At 35.4% G+C, this 19,632-nt stretch overlaps 1 protein-coding gene across 7 annotated transcripts in view; it reads left to right on the top strand.

The window, feature by feature from the left end:
* Positions 1-18,836, top strand: part of LOC121232777 (ceramide transfer protein-like) — a 116,747-nt gene extending 97,911 nt beyond the window's left edge. For 4 of the 7 annotated variants that reach the window (XM_041121219.1, XM_041121223.1, XM_041121218.1 and 1 more), the window contains 11 exons: positions 1,930-2,022; positions 3,505-3,591; positions 4,589-4,681; positions 5,272-5,346; positions 10,044-10,139; positions 10,744-10,876; positions 10,989-11,059; positions 12,410-12,538; positions 14,245-14,374; positions 15,699-15,886; positions 17,048-18,836. In XM_041121219.1, coding sequence (XP_040977153.1) covers positions 1,930-2,022; positions 3,505-3,591; positions 4,589-4,681; positions 5,272-5,346; positions 10,044-10,139; positions 10,744-10,876; positions 10,989-11,059; positions 12,410-12,538; positions 14,245-14,374; positions 15,699-15,877 — 1,086 coding nt within the window. In that variant the 3' untranslated portion in view covers positions 15,878-15,886; positions 17,048-18,836. The remainder of the gene's footprint in view (positions 1-1,929; positions 2,023-3,504; positions 3,592-4,588; positions 4,682-5,271; positions 5,347-10,043; positions 10,140-10,743; positions 10,877-10,988; positions 11,060-12,409; positions 12,539-14,244; positions 14,375-15,698; positions 15,887-17,047) is intronic. The other 3 variants (XM_041121220.1, XM_041121224.1, XM_041121221.1) reach the window with 3 other exon arrangements.
* Positions 18,837-19,632: the final 796 nt, after the last annotated feature.

Genomic DNA, 19,632 nt, shown 5'->3' with positions numbered 1-19,632 from the left:
GTGCACTTAGTGATTGTAATTTTAGAATTCTATATTTAGTTTTATTTCTGTTACCAAAACAGTCAGATGGCCAGAATAAAATTAATACAAAAGCATGTAATGTTATCTAAAGGTAATTGTAGTTACAGCTTTGCTTTCGACCTTTTATTCTTAGCTGTTAAGATCTTGAGCTTGACTTTTTATTTTTCCAGTGCAGTATATTTTTCAGTATAAGCCTCTTGAATGTATTTTTAAAATAGACTTTTTTAAAGAAAATGGATAAACAGGGAAAGGATTTAATCTCTGGTATTTGGTCCATTATTTTATTTGCAACAAAATCCTTGTGATGATGCTTTTCTTCTTGTCTTGACTACAGCAATATTTTTCTATTCTTGTTTCCTTTGGTCTTAATAATTGGTATTAATGTGCAAACTTATCTTCTGAATGTTAAATTTTACTTCAAGATTAACATGTTTGGGTAGTTTATTTTGTTCACCTTTCACAATTGTAACTTAAATGTCTCATTAAATTTTACAGAGTTTTAATACACCAGTAATTTTTCTGCTGTGCAATCAAACAATTTCCCAATTTCTGCCTTATTTAACGTTGTTGCCAAGAGAAGCTGGCAGATTTGGAGAGTTGTCTTTTGACACATGTGAATTACCACTAATTTGCAGATTGAAGTACAGAAAGCATGGGGATTGGGGGGGGGGGATTGTTTTTGGGTTTTTTTTTTTGTTTTTCATTCCAAGTGTTCTGGTAAAACTTCTATGCTTTCTCTCAATGACTTACACTCAAGTCATGCTTTATGCATCTTCAGGACTCTCCATTTACTTTCAAAATAGGTAAACTTGCACAATTTTGTGAAACATAAGTGTTAGCAGTTATCACCTGTTTGTGATAGTTTCAGGAAGGGAAAAGCCTACATTCACAGATAAAGGCAATACTGTCTTCATCTAAGTGCTGCTTTTTTCCTGTGGAGAACTATACTACTTTGTTTTGCATCAAAACTGTTGCTTTATTTTTCCAACTTTTCTTTAGAAACTGGAAAGCATGTGTTCCAGAGTGAATGTTACCACCAAATTCCCAGTTGGTAAACTCAGCCTTTCAGTGTTGTTAAGGGTTTTCCACTGAATCATTAAAGTTCAAATTAGGTTGCTGAATAATTATACTATTATTTGCAAGAAGTAGTGTGTGGTGTCCAGTTGCCGAAAGGGAACAGAGAAACATCTTATGTACTAAAGCTGAATTCTGCAAGAATTTCAGAAATGTTTATAGCTTTTTCTCTGGGAATATCTGGCAGTATGTAGAATTTGCAGAGGAAATACTAGGCTTAATCTGATTCCAGCATTACTACTTCTTTATTCAAAATATACAGTGACATAGACATCATTAGTGGCTCTAGTACAGTCACACACCTATTATGGGAGAATGACGTTGAGTTGTTAGTCTCTGCATGGAGTTCACAAAATGATTCACGTGGATCCTATGCCAGCTAATTATAGATACAAGCTTATATGCTGTGATTCACTAGTATCTCACCCCATTCAACAAGTTAGCTTTCTACCAGTCTTACTTTTCACCCTTTTTTTATCACTGCCCAAGCATCTGTGTCAAGGAGTTTATATAAACTGTCAGATACCAAGTCTGACCCTCAACAAACCATGAATAGCTATGCTTAAACTAGGTACCAGATTTTGCTTGCTGATCTAGTTTCTTCCACATGACTGAAAGAAGGCATGCTCAAGGTAGCTAGCTCCCCAAGCTTTGTATTATATATGCATGTATATGGGCACATATAATGCATGCATTCAAATAAAATCAGAAAATCAGCAGCTTTGCAATTGTTACTTGGGAAAAAACCCTATACTGGTCATTCCATTTATTGGCATGCTTACTATTATCAGCCAATTCATTCTTGCTGCATCAAATGATCATGTAATTTTACAGGAGACAGAGAAAAGGAGAAAAATTGAAGAAGCATACAAAAACGCTGTGACAGAACTGAAGAAAAAGTCCCACTTTGGAGGGCCAGACTATGAGGTACAAATTCTGCTTTTGAAATTTTTAAAAATGCTAAGGCTTTTAAAGATTGGTTTGTTTCTCAAAGGAGTGTGTGTGTCTAAATCAAGGTCTTTGGCTTTGGGGAGAATTAACTCCATCTCAGCCAGACCCAATACAGCAAGTGTGTTCATGCCACTTTTCTGCCTTGGAAACTGAAACTGAATGAAGAATCTAAATCCTTAATTTTTTGAGAATAGAAGTCTGTCTTCACCTCAGGTTTCCATATTCTGCTTTTGTCTAAAGCATTTTGCTTACAGATATTTCTGCTGACTTTTCTATTATTTTTCTTGTACATTTGATACTGCTCATATGCAAGTTTTGTAGTCTTTTTATTGAGTCAGCTGTATAGACATGTAATGCAAATATGAAAACCCTGACTGCAGAGGCAGTCCTAGAATCTTAAGTTTAACTTGAATTGATTTTTAACTTGTCACCGCCACTTGAAATGTGTTGATAAATTCAATGATTTTAGGTTCTGCTTCATCTGTTAAATTGCATGTTTTAGCAGCTTCCTCCTCAGTTTGGTTATTTAGTCAAATTTTAAGGCTCTTAAACTGCCTTCTGAAGAATAATGTAAGCTAATGCACCTATAATGCAGTTTGCATAATTTTTAAGAACTTGACCCTTTCATTTATGTTAATCAAGCAGGTTTCTACTTACAAATCATAGCCTGAGAAATAGTACTAATATGTTGGGATATTTAAAAGATACTTGAGCTTAGGTTCTCCGTTATGACTGAGGCACTGTAAAAGAAAAAGATGGATAGGAAGTTGGACTTTGTCTACCTGGTTATGAACCCAGCTGCTTCTCCCAGATATCCCTGTTGTAAAGTAGGCTTTTGAAATTTGCTGGACCAGTTTGTTTTACAATACAATAAAAGCAGTAAACCTACTTTTCTTAAATTACCATTTTACTTAGTGGACACAAGTTTTTAATAGTTGACTCAACTCTACCTGCTCTTTATTGTTAAACTGTTATTTCCAAGAATTTTCAATAGTGATCCCCAGGATTTTGTCTTGTCTTCTTGTGCTTTGAGCACATGTCTGAAATCCACCCTAAAGCACTGGAATACTTGGAAGGAGTCTAACTACACAATTACGTTAATATGTTTACTTTACTGACACACTGTAAACATTTTTAAGAGAAGATATGTGTTAATTAAAACCTAAATCTGATGTCAAAGCATATTGACACTGTTACTCAGTCTTCAGTTTCCTGGTTTTTTGCTTGTTTATAGAACTACCCATAAATTGTAGTTAAAGGAAATAACTTCCTTTAACAAGTAGGGTTTTCAGATGAATTGTAATTTAAGAATATTGGTGAAAATATTTGAGGTCTATGGAAGAAATTTCCTTCTGTCATTTATATGCATAATATATAAATATCTATTTCTAATGTTAAACTTAAGTGGAGCTCTCGTGTCTCCAAAATTTTGAACTAGTTTTGTTTCTTATGCTCTAGGAGGGTCCTAATAGTCTGATTAATGAAGAAGAATTCTTTGATGCTGTTGAAGCTGCTCTCGATAGACAGGATAAAATGGAAGAACAGGTATTGATACTTGAAAAATGTATTAATGATGGGCACTTCATGGAAGACTTCTGTGACTTACTGAGTCCTGGGGTGCATCTCCTGAAACTCTAGATATTTTATGCTGACACTTATAGGTGGAATTCACTACTTAATATTTGTACAGTTAAATATCATTGCTTAACACTAATTTTGAGAAAGTGACTTCACAGCTTGCATAGAAAAGGATAGTATAAGTGTTAAGCTAATTGAATGTCTCTGGTTTCTAATTCCTAAATAAGTGTATTAGTCCTGTTATCTTTATATGTAACTGATGCCCTGTGCAAATAAGAATATCAAATACTGCAGCTATTTTTCAAAACCGAAGTATTGCTCTAAAGTTTCTTTTGACTGTAGCAGTATGTGAAATAGGAAAGACATAGTTCTGTTAGTGTTTGTTTTTATTAAGAAATTGTGTAGGCTCTGGCTATTTCTCTAACTCATTTCTTGAATATACTTCAGTGACAAGGATCAAAAAGGGATAAAATGCATGTGATGAAATATATAGAATATGAGAACATATATATATAGTAGTGTATAAAATGAGAGGGAATAGCAAAGTGGTGCCTCCTTTGTCTTAAAAGGTTTTAAACTTATGAATATAGCTAATACAATGACTTGATTAAGAATTCTAAGACTTTCTAGTGGACATATAGTACCCAACACAGTTTATCTATGTTGGGGTCTCTTAGCAGAAAGTAAAAGTTTTGAGTGACTGTTGTACTACTACACGGATACAACATCCTTAATGCTGCCAATCTATTTTGCTTAACCTGGAAATACACCTTGAAGTATACATGAATGGATATTCAGTCTCCAGGCCCATTCACTTCCTGAGAACTCCAGCAGGATGACAACTTCATGTCTGTCATGGACAGCATTAGTTGTTGTAGCCACTATATAGATTGAGGATGCCTCACTGTTTCATAGTCCACCCAGTAGCAGCTGACTACCAATAATTAAACCTATTTTGTTGCAGTCCCAAAGTGAAAAGGTCAGATTACACTGGCCAACATCCTTACCTTCTGGAGATGAATATTCTGCTGTGGGGACTCATAGATTTGTCCAAAAGGTAAGATATTTCTCATGATCTCCTCTGAATAATGGGCTGACATATTTCTATATAATATTTTATGTGGAGAGGTAAGATTTATTTTTTTTTATTTTATTAATTTTTTAGGTGTTTCTAGTATAACTTTCAATGGTTTACTCATTTTCAATTGAAGTAGCTGGAATAGAAGGACTGTTTTCTGTCTTGGCTAGAAAAATACCGATTTCAGTATCTAGAATACTCTGGACTTGTATCAAGCTTGTCAGAGATTATATTAAAGGAAAAAAAATCCCAACTTGCTAACCTCACTGTTTTTAAGATACCTTCACCAAAATTCATTTAATTGATTTAAAAAAATTAAAAATCCAGTCTCTTGCATTAGGATCAGTTGACTTTTTTTAGTGTTACTGGAAACACTATGCTCTTCTTAGGGCTACACTGGGAGCACAATACATAATAGGTGCATGAAATCAGCGTTCACTGCTGTGCTTGCTGCTTATGATGCTTTTGTTTTCCTTTTCTTCATTATCTTGTGCTTGCAAGTTGGTAATGAATGCTCTGTTGTGCCTTTGTTCTGATTTCTTGGTTTTTTCTTTGTCTGTCTCTGGTAGCCTTATAGTCGCTCTTCCTCCATGTCTTCCATTGATCTAGTCAGTGCCTCTGATGTTCACAGATTCAGCACCCAGGTACTGTATTAATGTGTAGAGTGGGGGTTGCATATCTTTGCTGTATTTCATCCTCTTCTCTAGAACTTGGGTTTTTTGTTACATAAATCACTGCTTGCTTTAAACTAGTATGTTGAGACAAAAAAAAAAAAAGAGTTCTCTATTCCTATACTAAATGATTGTCTTTTTACATTCTGCTTGCATGCATATCACTTGTGCAGAGGCCCAAATCTTGTGAAACTGATTGATTTCAGTAGCTTTAATAAAAATGCCTACAACTTGAAAATTTTGCATTTCTGATTATAATAAAAGTAATAAAATAACACCTGTTTTGTGGGGGATGGAGATGGTCTTTGCTTCAAATTGAATAGTTTTTCTTGCTTTTAAATCAAAGGTTTAATTTTGTCTTTAAAATTTGTTTGTCACTTGTAATAACACTAAGATACTAAATGTTAAGGTTCTCTATTATCATTTTTACCTCTACAACTAGTTTTATTACTGAAAGGTCATAAAGTATGTTGTTAACAAATGAGATTGTGGGTATGAGAATTTTTACTGAAGAGTTCAAATACATTCAATTATTCTTCAGAAAATGTCTGACATCCTGAATATGTGAATGTAGTCGTGGTGACATATTCCAGTAATGTACAAAATTACTCTAAGTGCTTGCTCTGAAGATCATAGTTTAGAGTTGAATTAGATAAATGAGTACATGTGTTTGGTCTTTATTCCCGCAAAAAATCCATTCAGACATAGCATTCATGCCATTAGTTTCCTTCTGCTGTGGTCCATATATGATTGTGAATATGGGGCTCCCTTCTGGGATCTGTTGTTTTGGGTTTTGTTTGTTTGTTTTTTCGATTATGAACTAACACTACAAACAGCCTGCTTTTTCAAATAGAAGGAATGGATTTTCTTTTGATTACCAGAGCCTGGAATCATACTACCTGCAGACTTTGCCACCAGCTTTGTGAGCAGAACCCTAACATTTAAGGACTTGCTTATTGGACTGAAATCCCAACACTTGCATTAACCTACTGCAGTCAGTTAATTTCTGGAATTTGAACTTATCGCAAGGGGAAAAAGTATGCAGGTCATATTGCACAACACTGATAGGCTCATCTACTGGTACTCCAGTAGTCACGTTAGTAATTCAAGTTTGGTTTTGTTTGGGGGGAGGGGGGAAATCAAGTAATAGAAAGCAAGTTTGATTTCAAAGATAGAATTGATTGTCTATCAGGCTATGGGGTACATGGCCAGTTCAATGTAAGGGAAACTCATAGTCACTAAAATATGCGAACCTTCTCATTTTCATCTCTTATGCCTGTGATAACATTTGTGGATCCATATGGTAAACCTGATGTTGTGGTTTAACCGCAGCCAGCAACTAAGCACCACGCAGCCGCTCACTCACTTCCCCCCACCCAGTGGGATGGGGGAAAAAAAAAGTAAAACTTGTGGGTTGAGATAAGAACAGTTTAATAAAACAGGAAGGAAGAAAATAATAATGATAATAATAAAAATAATAAAATGACAATAATAATAATAATAATAAAAGAATTGGAATATACAAAACAAGTGATGCACAATGCAATTGCTCACCACTCGCCGACCGATGCTCAGTTAGTCTCTGAGCAGCTATCCGTCCCCCCGGCCAACTCCCCCCAGTTTATATACTAGGCATGATGTCACATGGTGTGGAATACCCCTTTGGCCAGTTGGGGTCAGCTGCCCTGGCTGTGTCCCCTCCCAACTTCTTGTGCCTCTCTAGCCTTCTTGCTGGCTGGGCATGAGAAGCTGAAAAATCCTTGACTTAGTATAAACACTACTTAGCAACAACTGAAAACATCAGTGTGTTATCAACATTATTCTCATCCTAAATCCAAAACACAACACTATGCCAGCTACTAGGAAGAAAATTAAGTCTATCCCAGCTGAAACCAGGACAACCTTATTAATAGGAAATTGGCCTCTGTACCCAGGCTGAGGATTTGGCTTTTGGAAAGGCAAGCTAATATCTTGATTCTGAATAAATGGGACTTGTTTCTAGACTTCATTCATACCAAGGGAATTTTGGTATTAGTAAAAAGTCAAGTAGAAACTTGCAGCTTTGTTTTTAAGATTGAGAAGTATAAACATGTATTGTGATGGGAGCTGGTTCTTCAGTGTGCCTTCAGAAAGGCATTGATTTGTCTCTGCCAGTTGAGTGGGAGGTTGTGGGCTTAAAACGCTGTAGATTCTTTGCAGATCACTTTCTCCTCTGTTAAAGGACTATCAGATTTTAAAATAGATTGAGCTGTTCTGAGGGCCTTTTAAGTGAAGAACTGCCCACTTAATGTTCAGGCCAAGGCTGCATGTGATAGAGGTTGCAAGTATTTTTCAGACCATTCCTATAGTCTGCCAGGAACCCAGAGGTAATAGTGTGGCCTCCCCAGTGGGAAGGAAGCTGTGAATCTTGACTCTACCTAATGTGGTACCTGAAATAGGTGCAGGCTGACAGACAACGACCAGCAGGTAGATCGCAGTTTGGACAGGTAGTATGCACAAGGCAGTTGTAGGCACTGCAATTACTTGGTGAAGTATAAGTAATTGCTTGTTAGAGAAAAACAGCATTCACTCTCCTCTGAAAGCTGCAATGATGATACCTCTCCTTCCCCAAACCTAAGGGGAAACTGTCTGAAAGATGTTGTATTAGCAGGAATGAAACTCTATCGGGAGAGAGAGGGAGAGAACCAAACTAAAAATGCCTTTCAAGTTTTCAAAGTAAGTCAGGAGGCTAAATGCTGAACAATTCCAAAGGCCTTAAACTGTTTAGATTGCACTCCTGTGGATGCCTCATTCTCTTCTTTGCTATTCCCCTCCTCCCTCTGCATTTAGCATAAAGCAAAAAGCAGCAAAATACAAAACAAACATATAAAAGCCAGCTTTGTCCTTAATAGATTAGGAGCTAGGGGAGAAGAGAGATAGGGACCTTGAAAGTGTTGCAGATAAAGGTTGGGAGCATGGCGAGAATTCCTTTCTGAAAGAAGTGTGACCTAGAGCTAGTAAATTGAATATTTAAATAGCCCACATTCTTACCTGGCTTGGATTGTACTGTCATCGTGTCACTGGAAAAAAAATAATTAGAAGAATATTTTGTAGGAAACCTATTAGTAAGTGGCAGGGAAAGATGGCCTTGTCTAAAAGCAGAAACACAAATCTTGCGAGTGTTTATAGTTCATTATAACTAAAAAAAAAAAAAAAAAAAATCAAAGAAAACACCCAAAACTGGACTGATAACTTGTGTTTCTGTAGAGAATTCTATAGTTAAAATAAAATAAAGTAGAATTTCTATTGAAAGGATTTTATTTTTATGTTGTACTTTGAGGATTTTGACTTGATTCAATTACTTTTTTTCTTCCTGGTCTTAAGTGTATTGCCTAAAGAGTACGTTGTACAAACAAAATTACTGCTTTAAATTAAAAGTAAATAACATCTTTCAATTCTATATCATATCAGAAAAAGGTCATTAAGTATTCTTTATTTTTTGCTTTATACTTGTACTACTTGCTCAGTTATGTTTTATAGGTTATGAAGCCTAGTGTGCATATAAAATATTTTTGTAAGTTGTGCAAAAAACACTTATAGGTTCAGGCTATTAATCTTGTGATTGTACACTTCTTAGACTAATCTGTATGCTGGTCAATTGACTAACCTTTGCTTGCAGTGCTTTTCCTTTTTAAAAAAATTATTTCTAGTAATTCAGGAAAATACATGGAATTATTTGCTGTGATGAGTTTTAGTAATCGCCTACCTTTTAGGTGGAAAAAGTTATTAAACTGTTTCCAGCACTTGTAAACATTACACAGCAATGGTTACTTTATATTTTTGTCTCTATTTTTATTTGGGGGAGAGTGGGATTTGGAAATGGGGGGGATGGAAACAAAAGAAACAGAATAAGACTGTAGATTTAAAATAAAAATCCGTTTCCTGTCCCACCACCCATTTTCATGCACATTATTTGGAACAAAAAAAAAAAAAAAAGGTATTCACATAGCTTGATAAAAATGAATCAAATATTTGGCCTTTAAGAAAAGCACACAACTGTCTAGCTAAGTAATTTTTAAATGAGTATTTTATAATAGTGGAGTCTCTGCATCATTGTAATTTTTTGCAACGTAAGCATTTCTGTTCTGTTTTTCTAGCTGGCAACTGTGCAAAGATGCCAATGAAACAGAATAGGCATGCTTTGCTCGTGACTGTTTCTTTCACTGCTGTTTCAATATGACTTTTGATATGCATTCACTTTTTTAGAGCTTGTCTGTCTCTTTCCCCCTCCACCCCATTTTTCAGCTTTTTAAATGCTTTTCAGTGAATATTGGCTTTCAAGTCTTACAATGCATTGTAATTCTATTTGGAGATACCTGAAGTAATTTCCTACATGCTGAAATAAAACTGTCTTAGGTAGAAATAGTGAGTTTTGACAGTTTAGAGGTGCAAAGGAAGGATAGGGAAGTACCCAGAAAGAATGAAGTTGGAATTTGAATCAAGATTTTGGCTTTTGTTTCTGAAGGCCAGAAGTATCTGCTTGTTCTTAACCTGTGATAGAAGGTTCTATCGTCCAAGTTCAGCTCCTGCACAGGATTTGAAGTATTGACTTGTGGCTTCCAATACTGTACAGTCTCCTACCCAAGAAGATGGAAGGAATGATTTTAAAATGTGTATTTTTTCCTTTAAAGGTGGAAGAGATGGTACAAAACCATATGACATATTCCTTGCAAGATGTAGGAGGAGATGCCAATTGGCAGCTAGTGGTAGAAGAAGGAGAAATGAAGGTAAGCATTTGGGTTTTTGCTTAAATTATATAAGATGATATGCTGTGAAGACAGATATTTTTATTCTCTTTGAATACTATCACTCAGCAAGTTATGCTGTTAAAACTTCTCTCTGAGAATAGCATTGTTTAAGTTAAGACTGGAGTCCACAAGAGCTGCATCTTCTAATATATTTATTCATGTAAAATCTTATGCAACTCCTGCCATAGCTTTGTCTTTGCAGATTCTTTTCTCATTTTCTCCTACTTAAAACTTGGTATCAAAATGGTGTGTAAATTCAATATATGAAAATGTTATATGGTAGCAAGTTACTGTCGGCTACTCCACTGTGCTTGTATGCATTCTTGTGCATAGTGATGAATAAGGTAGCTTAATCATTTTTGGAGTAGAGATTCTCAAAATACTGGTATTTTAATGTGAAGTGCCATGCAAGAACATCTGCATTGGTAGTTACCAGAGAACACTGACATGGCAAATTAATTATTCATGTGTTAGTAGTCTTCTAGGTAAGTTTTTATCAAAGCTGATAAAACTTTAAACAATGAAAACATGAACAGTTTTGACAATTTCTGTTCTGCATTTCTTTCTTTGTATTTGGCCATAGGTGTACAGAAGAGAGGTGGAAGAGAATGGAATAGTTTTAGATCCTTTGAAAGCAACGCATGCTGTTAAAGGGGTAACAGGGCATGAAGTTTGCCACTACTTCTGGAATGTCGATGTTCGTAATGACTGGGAAAGTAAGGAATCAGTTCTTAAGTTTTGCATGTTTATCAGCAAGCATATTGTTTATAACATTGACCTAATATCTGTGCTGTTTACTGATGGATTATTTTTTTTCCCCTCTTTTAGCAACAATCGAAAATTTCCATGTTGTAGAAAATTTAGCTGATAATGCAATCATCATTTACCAGATGCATAAGGTAATAACACTTCACCTGTATACAGACCTTAATGAGACAGTCTGGGGCATATGTATTCTGATCTATTCTGAAATACTTTAACGTCTTAACAACTTAAAATACTTTTCAAAACAACAGTTCAGAACAAGTTCTCTATTAAACTGCAACTTTGTCAATTTTTCAAACTTGGCTTGATAGCATAATTGGTTGTGTATGTGTCTGATAGAGCTTGTAATAACAAATGAGGACTGTTTTTAATCTCTTAAGTATATCACTGCCAGCAAGGCAAGGGTCATCTAAAGCAAACTGAAGCAATAAATAGACACTGACTACAAGGAAGAAACCCATACCACTGTATCATATGTTTTGTTGCAATAATTCAAGCTATTGTTGACCACAATTAGTTGACATATGCATTTGCATTCTGAGGTGGTATAATTGCTGGTACATTTGTTCTTTTAACTTCATTATGGTTTTTTACCCCAACCAGTTCTGATGTAGCTTTACTAAAACGTTCATTTGATTTATAACCCAATAACTGTAACCTAACAGGTTCCAAAAAAATGGGAATGAAGTGTACAAATTCATCTTTAATCTTGCATGATTCCAAGTATTAGTATATTCAAATATTAAAACAATTTTTTTTCCTTTTTTTTTTTTTTTACAATTTTACTAGTAATGCGGTTACCTTAAAACTGCCATAACAGCAGACTCTGATTTTTGAATAAGGCAGTTGTGTGAACTGTATAGTGTTGTGGTAAAAGCTAGACTTTTTTCCCCTATTGAGTGTCAGGAAAATGGCTTCTGTATAGTTTTACTTTATCAGACACTTTGCTTCTGAAACTTTCTCTTAGATAATATCAGTTTACCATATCTGTCTCACTAAAGTAGTAGCTTCTTGAAATATTTGTTATAAATATTTCTTGCTCTCTTTTTTTCTCTCTCTCTCCATATTTATGGAGACATAAATAACTGTAGATGCATCTATTTATACTTAACCACTAGTTCAGTTTATAGCTTACAAGTATTAACTAAAATGTAAACCTGAGGTTGAGAGAACAGAAGGGGAAGTGCCTCTTCCTGGTTGTCTACTGAAAAAGTCATTGCATATTGGCTCCCTACCTTTCAAAGGCCTTAAAATTTGCTTTAATTTTTTTAAAATTAAGTGTAGCCATATAACCTGATACACATCTGTACAACACCTATGTTCTGTTTCAGTTTTGAAAATTGCATGAAATTACTAACTTGAAGAAACTTTTTAACGTAAATGACTGACCTGTTTTGCCTTGTTTGTTTTTTTCCTTTATCTAAGGATAGTAAGTATTTAATTTGCAAAAGTGGAAAAGCTTATATTCAGGTGTTTCTCTGCAGAGGGTGTGGCCAGCTTCTCAAAGGGATGTGCTGTATTTGTCTGCCATCAGAAGGATACCAGCATTCAGTGAAAACGATCCTGAAACATGGATTGTGTGCAATTTCTCTGTGGAACATGACAGTGCTCCTGTAAGTGTTATTTTCATTCTATCAAGTTCTGCTTTTAAGATACCATTTTTCTATTATGTGGTGATGGTATTGCAATACTAGTGTAAGGTGGGGGTGTGAGAGACTGAAAGAGTTAATGTCTCAAACATTGTAGTGGGGAAAGTTTTGCATAACAGCGAACCCTGCATAACAATGAACGAAGGCGATCAGCACAGATCAGCAACAGGACAGGGAGGGCATGCCGGAGGATGCAGATGCACAGCTCCATGTTCTGATATGCTGAGCAGGGCAGCTCACCATGTATGGCCAAAGATCAAACAATGTTCATGTCTGCAGGGAAGGGGAAGTTACTCCCCAACGACCCCCAAGCCCACCAACCCATTTCCCGAAGGTTCTGAAAGCACAAACCGCACATGACACCTAATTAGCCTAATGAGTTCGAGTGCCCGCCCAAAGGAGGGGCAAGGAGATGATAAAAGGACACAAACTGAAGCCCCACATGTGCGCGCCCACCGGAACTGGACCTCTAGGCTAGCTGGACCAATGCTGGACCCAGGACCGGTGAAATCTCTCTCTCTTCCTTTCTCTTTTCTTTTCCTCTTTCTCTCTCTGTCTTGCTCTCTCTTTCTCCTTTTCCACAATCCCTACACCTCATCCCTTTAAGACATAAAACTGTTGACCAAGTCTGGGACTAGGAGTGGATCTAGCCGCCCCTAGGCTCTTCTCTGAGAAGGAGTCTAGAAAGCAAGGGGGTCCACTCTGAACCTCGTGACTCAACGGGAGGGCTCTCCTTATTCCCTGAATTGATGTATATGTGGTTACCACAGGTTACACAGTTTACTGAGGTAGTTTCATGCCAATTCCTGTTGTGAGAAACCTCGCCACCTACTGTTACACCTTCCAAGTTCAGTTTGCTTCTGTCATGAATAAAATGTTTAACTGATCGTTTGGTGTCGTTTCACCTTAATTTAGCCCGAGGGAATTCTGAACTCACCAGGACCGCTCCCTGGTCTGTCCAGCACCGGTCGTGACAGGGGGGTATGCAAAAATACAGTTTGTTTCAACTCGATGATACAATGATCTGATGAAGGCATTTTGAGCCAAAAGCTTTCTTACATTATCTCAACAGTTGGCAGATCTAAGGTGTTGCAGAAAAATGGAAGCAAAATTTCTGGAGATGTGAAAACATTTTAAGGAATTGAGGTTACTTCGTATGGAATCAAATCAATAACTCTTCAGTATTGTCAGATATGGGAATAGGCTTGTATAACTGAAGATATGGAATCTGTTAAACCTCCAGCTTACACAGTTCTGCCTTAGTTCTGTTAGATAATAGCAATGATTGTTTCCTTTGGAGTGTTTCTGTGCTGATTGCTATGCCATTGCCTGCTTACAAGGGAAAAGTTACTAACTGATATTTGTAAATGCTGATGCGTTATTCTTTAGATGTTTCCTTACTTGTCACAATAATTGAAATAATTCACTGTATTAAGCAAACAGAAACTTGAGATTCAGGCATTTCAGTTTAACTCTTTCCCTATTCACCATGTACCTTTCATTTCATTCACATTCATGTTACATCCATGTAGTACTAGAATGCAAACTCCCTGAAACACAACTTTTGGAGTGTCTTAAACTTTATACTAAATTAAAATGTTAGCAGTCAAGTATGTTGAAATAACCTTAGTTTGAAGCTTACAATTGTTTCTTTTTTTTTTTTTTGGCAGCTGAATAATCGCTGTGTCCGTGCCAAAATAAATATTGCTATGATTTGTCAGACGTTAGTAAGCCCACCAGAAGGGAACAAGGAAATAAGCAGGGACAATATCCTATGCAAGATTACATATGTAGCTAATGGTAAGTCTAAAATTTTTCAGTATGACATTCATGATATATGCTAATTCTGGGGAGCTGAATACTGGCAAAAAAAAGGTTGATGCAGTTTTCTGTTAAATTTATATATAGGATCACACTTGTGGTCCTCATGGTCAAAAAGACTCGAATTAATGTACTACATCAATCAGTGAATGGGATCTTTCATTGTGTGGCATTCTGGGAGGAATAAATTAAAGTAATGTATAGCTCAGTCCTAAGTACAGAACCTTGGGGTGGAGGGGGGTGGGCAGAAGAAATGTCTGCAACTGGGATGACTTGGCATAAGCTTTTAGTTTCAGTAATAGTCTGGTTTTTTTATTCATGTATTGCTGCCAATTTTTTTCCCCTATACATCTTGTTAGGCTGAAAAGCTGCTGATAGTAAAGATACAGTTCTTACTCTCGGTATTAAGGAGGGACAAATAAATTTTGTATGAGGATGTTTGCAAGCTGTATAATCAGGTCTACATATTTTAAATTTTTTTTAACTGATAGAATCTTTGGTATTGACTGCAAAGTTAGCAAATCCAAACTGTATTGTTACTGTACCCAGTATTTAGCAGTGTATTATAGTATTGGAACCACATACCTATTAGCTCCTTTCCTGCAGCTACAAAACACTTTGAGTATCTCACCTGCTTATTATTTTGGACCACCTATTACAATGCTTACTAAAGAATCAAAGTATGAAAAATGGGTTCAGTAAATCTTTGCTGTATAGGAGTGATGCAACTTGTATTCAATCCTGTACAAATAATACTATATGATGTTAAACTCTGGGGTAAGCTGCTTTGTTTCTTGTTTAGAAGTTTCCCAATTATTTAAAAAATACATTTTCATTGACAAATTCTGAACTGTGATTATATGGGAAGTGGCAGCTTTTTCAGCAAAGTACTTGACCTGTGAATTTAAGCATATTTTAGAATCAGTTCAAATTTTGTTTAAAGTGCTTTAAAAATAATTTGTAAGACATTGGCTATCTAGCAATTCTGCAGGCAAATGCAGCAGTTATTGAAAAGTTAAGACTGACTTCTATTTTCTTTGAAATAAGAAGTAACTTGAGTCTCTCTTTCTGTTGTTTCTTGGAAGTACTTAAAGAATATCATCTTTCATTTGGGCATTCCCCAAAGACAACACATCATGTTTAATGTTTTCTAAATAGTGACATCATAGAACTAGACTGAATTAGAGTATTAAGAGTAGAAAGTGCTGCAATACAAGCTGTAAGGGTGTATATTCTGCTGATTATTCTTTCCTGTTACTTCAGAAAGAGTTGCAGGAATACAAACTTAAGTTTTCTTTTCTAGCTTTTAGCAGATTTGCTGTATTTCAATGTCTGGCTCCCTGTCTACTTTTAGTGAACCCAGGAGGATGGGCACCAGCATCAGTGTTACGGGCAGTGGCAAAACGAGAATATCCAAAATTCTTAAAGCGTTTTACATCATACGTGCAAGAGAAAACGGCAGGAAAGCCTATTTTATTCTAGTATTAGCAGGTATACATTTTTTTTTTTATTCTTGATTCACTGTTGTAAATATTTAAAGCCAAACAGAAGTATGCAATCTAGAAATGTCTTATAATTAGCATGAATTCAGTGCTTAGTTTTAATATATGTATGCAATATACTTTTTAAAACATTCATGTAATTTGTGTTTATTATTAGCATGAAAAATAAGAGCTGCACAAGTTATCAAGCATTAGTTTTTGTAGACTTTTACTAGTTCATCTTGCAAGTTTTTGCATGCATGTTTAATTTATGTAGAAGTATAAAAGGATGAAGTATTTTTTTTTCTCAGCTATCACAGCTATCACAGGCACTTGTTCTGAAAAGAATACATACTGAAGTTTCTCTAGAACCTCATGAGATTTTGATATCTTAAATTCTAGTTATAATTGCATATCTGATAGAATATTATGAAGGTCAAAGTATTCTTTTATATTGACAGAATAGTTTAGATCTAGGATTTTTATTAATGGAACTTTTCTGACAAACCTGTGTCAATTACTAGAGTATTTAAAAGACTGTGACTTAAATTTTTAGTCTTTCTGATAAGCCTAAGAAAGAAAAGCGATTTACAGATGCTTTCTGAAGTTAATGGATGTATTTTAATGGTATAGGTCATTGGGCTAATCTAAAATTATATTAATGTTTAAATGATGATGTGACATTAGAAAATAATTTCTCGATCACTTTTGGGGATGTCTGAATCTGTCAGACGTAAGCCTTTGTGCTAAGTAAGGCTTTGCTTAATTTTTGTTAGTGTAGACTCTTGCCGTATACTTCATTATGTATAACTGTTACAAAGTAGCATTTGATAGCTTGACTATTAGAGCATGATCTGAAAATGAGTTTTTATCACTTTTCTATGCATGACATAGGCTACCTCTATTTTTAGGTTCTATTTATTATGTTAGACTCCAAAAGTCTTAGTAATTTGATCCTTCTGTAACAGGTAGCCCTGTAATGATTCACATTTTTATTGTATATTGTTAGAGAACTAGTGTAGGTGAACCATTTAAAGCATGGCTGTCATGAGCCAACAGTTCAAACATGATAATAGCAGTGCTGATACTATTTAAGGGATTTAACAAGTTCTTGTTTTCCTATTAGTGTTCAAAATTTTCAGTACTATATTTTGTCTTTGCTTACCTGCAGTGATCAGAACAAGACTGGGTGAGCATTCCACATTGAAGTGATCATGCATAGAGCACTCCATGCTGGAACGAAGGATCTACAGTCTTTTTATGGCCGAAGTTCTAGGCTTTGTATACTGAAGTAAAGAAGTGTTGCAACACCATGAGGCTGAATATTTAACACTAGCTCTCTCCTAAAGTTTCTTGCGGAATCAGTGTGTAATTATAAATAGATGTATTGATAACATGTATATGGCTATTTTATTTGCTTGTTTTAGAAGAGGCAGAACGTGTACAACTTTGAATCACCAACATGGGTTACTGCTTTAATTTTAAACAACTTGCAGAATTTCACTGTCAACATATACATATAAGATATACATACATATAAGATACTCGTGCACAGCTTTTGTGCATGTCTAAAAAGCACAAAAGACAAATGCACATATAGCATACCGTATGTGCTTTATATGCACAAAAATCTATGTGGTATTTTGGGGGAGAGGGAGGGAGTTCAGTAAAGCCTAGGTGACTTATTGGTAGGTTTTGTTTTGCTTTGTATAATCATAGTTCATTGCTGTTTGTTTCTATAATGAATTATCTTGTTACATAAAATGTCAGTTAATAATTGAGGGCTGTCAGTATCCTTATGACTTTGCCTTTTCTATTGTCTTACTCTTATGAAGATCTTTGGCTCTGAAGGAGTAAGAGTGTGAAAAACTTTATTTTTTTCCAGATATCTTTATATTTCTATTGTATTTTTTAGTTATGTAATATGTGCTACAGAATTTTTGTTGTTAAACATGATCCAGAAATTTCTAGGAAGATTCTGTATTAGAGGGCAAGAGGGTGCCTGAAAGCTAGAAGTCATCTGTCCATGGTATATGTGGACTGCTTTCTTGCATGATATCTGGGACTTTCCCGAAGCTGTGAGAAGGTACACTATAATATTTATTGAAGTAATTTGGACTATATAGGACAACATTCCCAGCCTAGAATGAGGATGAGTACATTATTTTCAGATCCTGCATGTGTTTTCCTCATCTTAATAAAGCCATGCTATGAGGTTCATGTAGAAAATGAGTTGCGCTGATACTTGCCTCTTGATCAAAAACCCATCAGAGCTATAAGGATGTGTAGTTCTTATTGGAAAGTTCCCTCTAGTTGCTGTGAGAATTTAAATGTCAGTTATTTGCCTGCCTTTGATTCTGGAGATGCTCATTAAGAGAGGACTCTGGCAGACTGGTACTGACTTTGAGGTCTTTTATCCATGTCCTGTAGTTGGAAACTCTTCGGAGACTGCTGGGTGTTTCACTGACCCGTGTAACTCAAGAAAAAAGTTTCAGATTTTTTTTTTTTAAAGAAAACTGAAAGTCTTATTTCATATAGTATGGTAGGTACCTGAAAATAAATAAAAGATAGTAACTTAATGAAGATTTGGTGAATGATTAAATGTGATCTGCACAGTGTTGAAAAAACTACTTTATCTGTTCATCTTCTCTATAGCGATGAAATCATGCATAACACATGTAATCATGCTCCATAACTCTTCCATTTTATTTGCCTTTTTCTGACGGTGTGCATGGAATATGCCTTATTACAGAGTTATTCCATTAATTTGAATATGTAGAAAAGTGCCTATATGTTAATGCTAGTAAGGCAAATAAGATGAAAATTTGTACGTTTACTATATCACTGGTGAATACTTTATATAGTGATGTTAAATAAAAAAAAAATCTTATCTCAAATGTACTTCATCATTTTACAATCAACCAAGCAATGGTTCATTCCACCATAGCCACTGATGGGAATGTAAAAAAAAAAAAAGGTCCAAAATATAAAGAGTTTAACTCCTTATTTGCCATTTCTTGTAATTGTTGAACACAAGCAAGCAACTGTTTATTAATTTAATTGGATGGATTTATTTTACAAAGGTGTGGAAAGTTTACAAAGCAGTATATAAATCTTATATCATTAGTTGCATTTGCACTAAATGTGATGTACTTTTGCAGTTTATTCTGTAAATAAAATTAAACTACAGATACTATTTGTAAAGAATATTTTACTTTTAGATAAAGGCACTGGTACTTCACTACAGCTAGCCCTGCCCAGAGTTGCAAGAGGCTTTTTAAAGAATACGGAAGGAGTTGCAAGATTGAGAAATAGGTATTAATTGGCCTCTTTAAAAAAAAAAAGAAAAAAGGCAGCTCTCTATCAGCCTCTCACATTGCCCATGTGCAAGTAGCCATTAGGTCTTTTCTTCCAGAAGGGATCTTCCTTTTATGGTTTTATAAAATTTCCCCTGTCGCTTGAGCCCACCCCTCTTTCCAGTCACTGCCACATATCTGTGCACTCTGAGTTCTCTTCTTCCTGTTAATGGATCTGTAGTATTTATACAGCTGTGGTCTTTGCAGAAGCAGCTCATGACTCTAGAATGGCTGTTTTTATAAACTGAACCAATTTGAAGGGCTGAGAACATAGCTATCTTCTCCATCAGATATCGTTCTCTGAATATCTGTGTCCGTTTGGAGAATTTGGATGTTGCTGAACTAGATCTGAAGGAAATGACTTGGTAGAACTTGTATTGGGAATGAGGATGAGAGATGG

This window comes from Aquila chrysaetos, chromosome W, assembly GCF_900496995.4.
Source record: "Aquila chrysaetos chrysaetos chromosome W, bAquChr1.4, whole genome shotgun sequence".
Lineage (NCBI taxonomy): Eukaryota > Metazoa > Chordata > Aves > Accipitriformes > Accipitridae > Aquila > Aquila chrysaetos.
The sequence above is the reverse complement of the archived record's forward strand: the minus strand, read 5'-3'. Positions and strand labels throughout refer to the sequence as shown.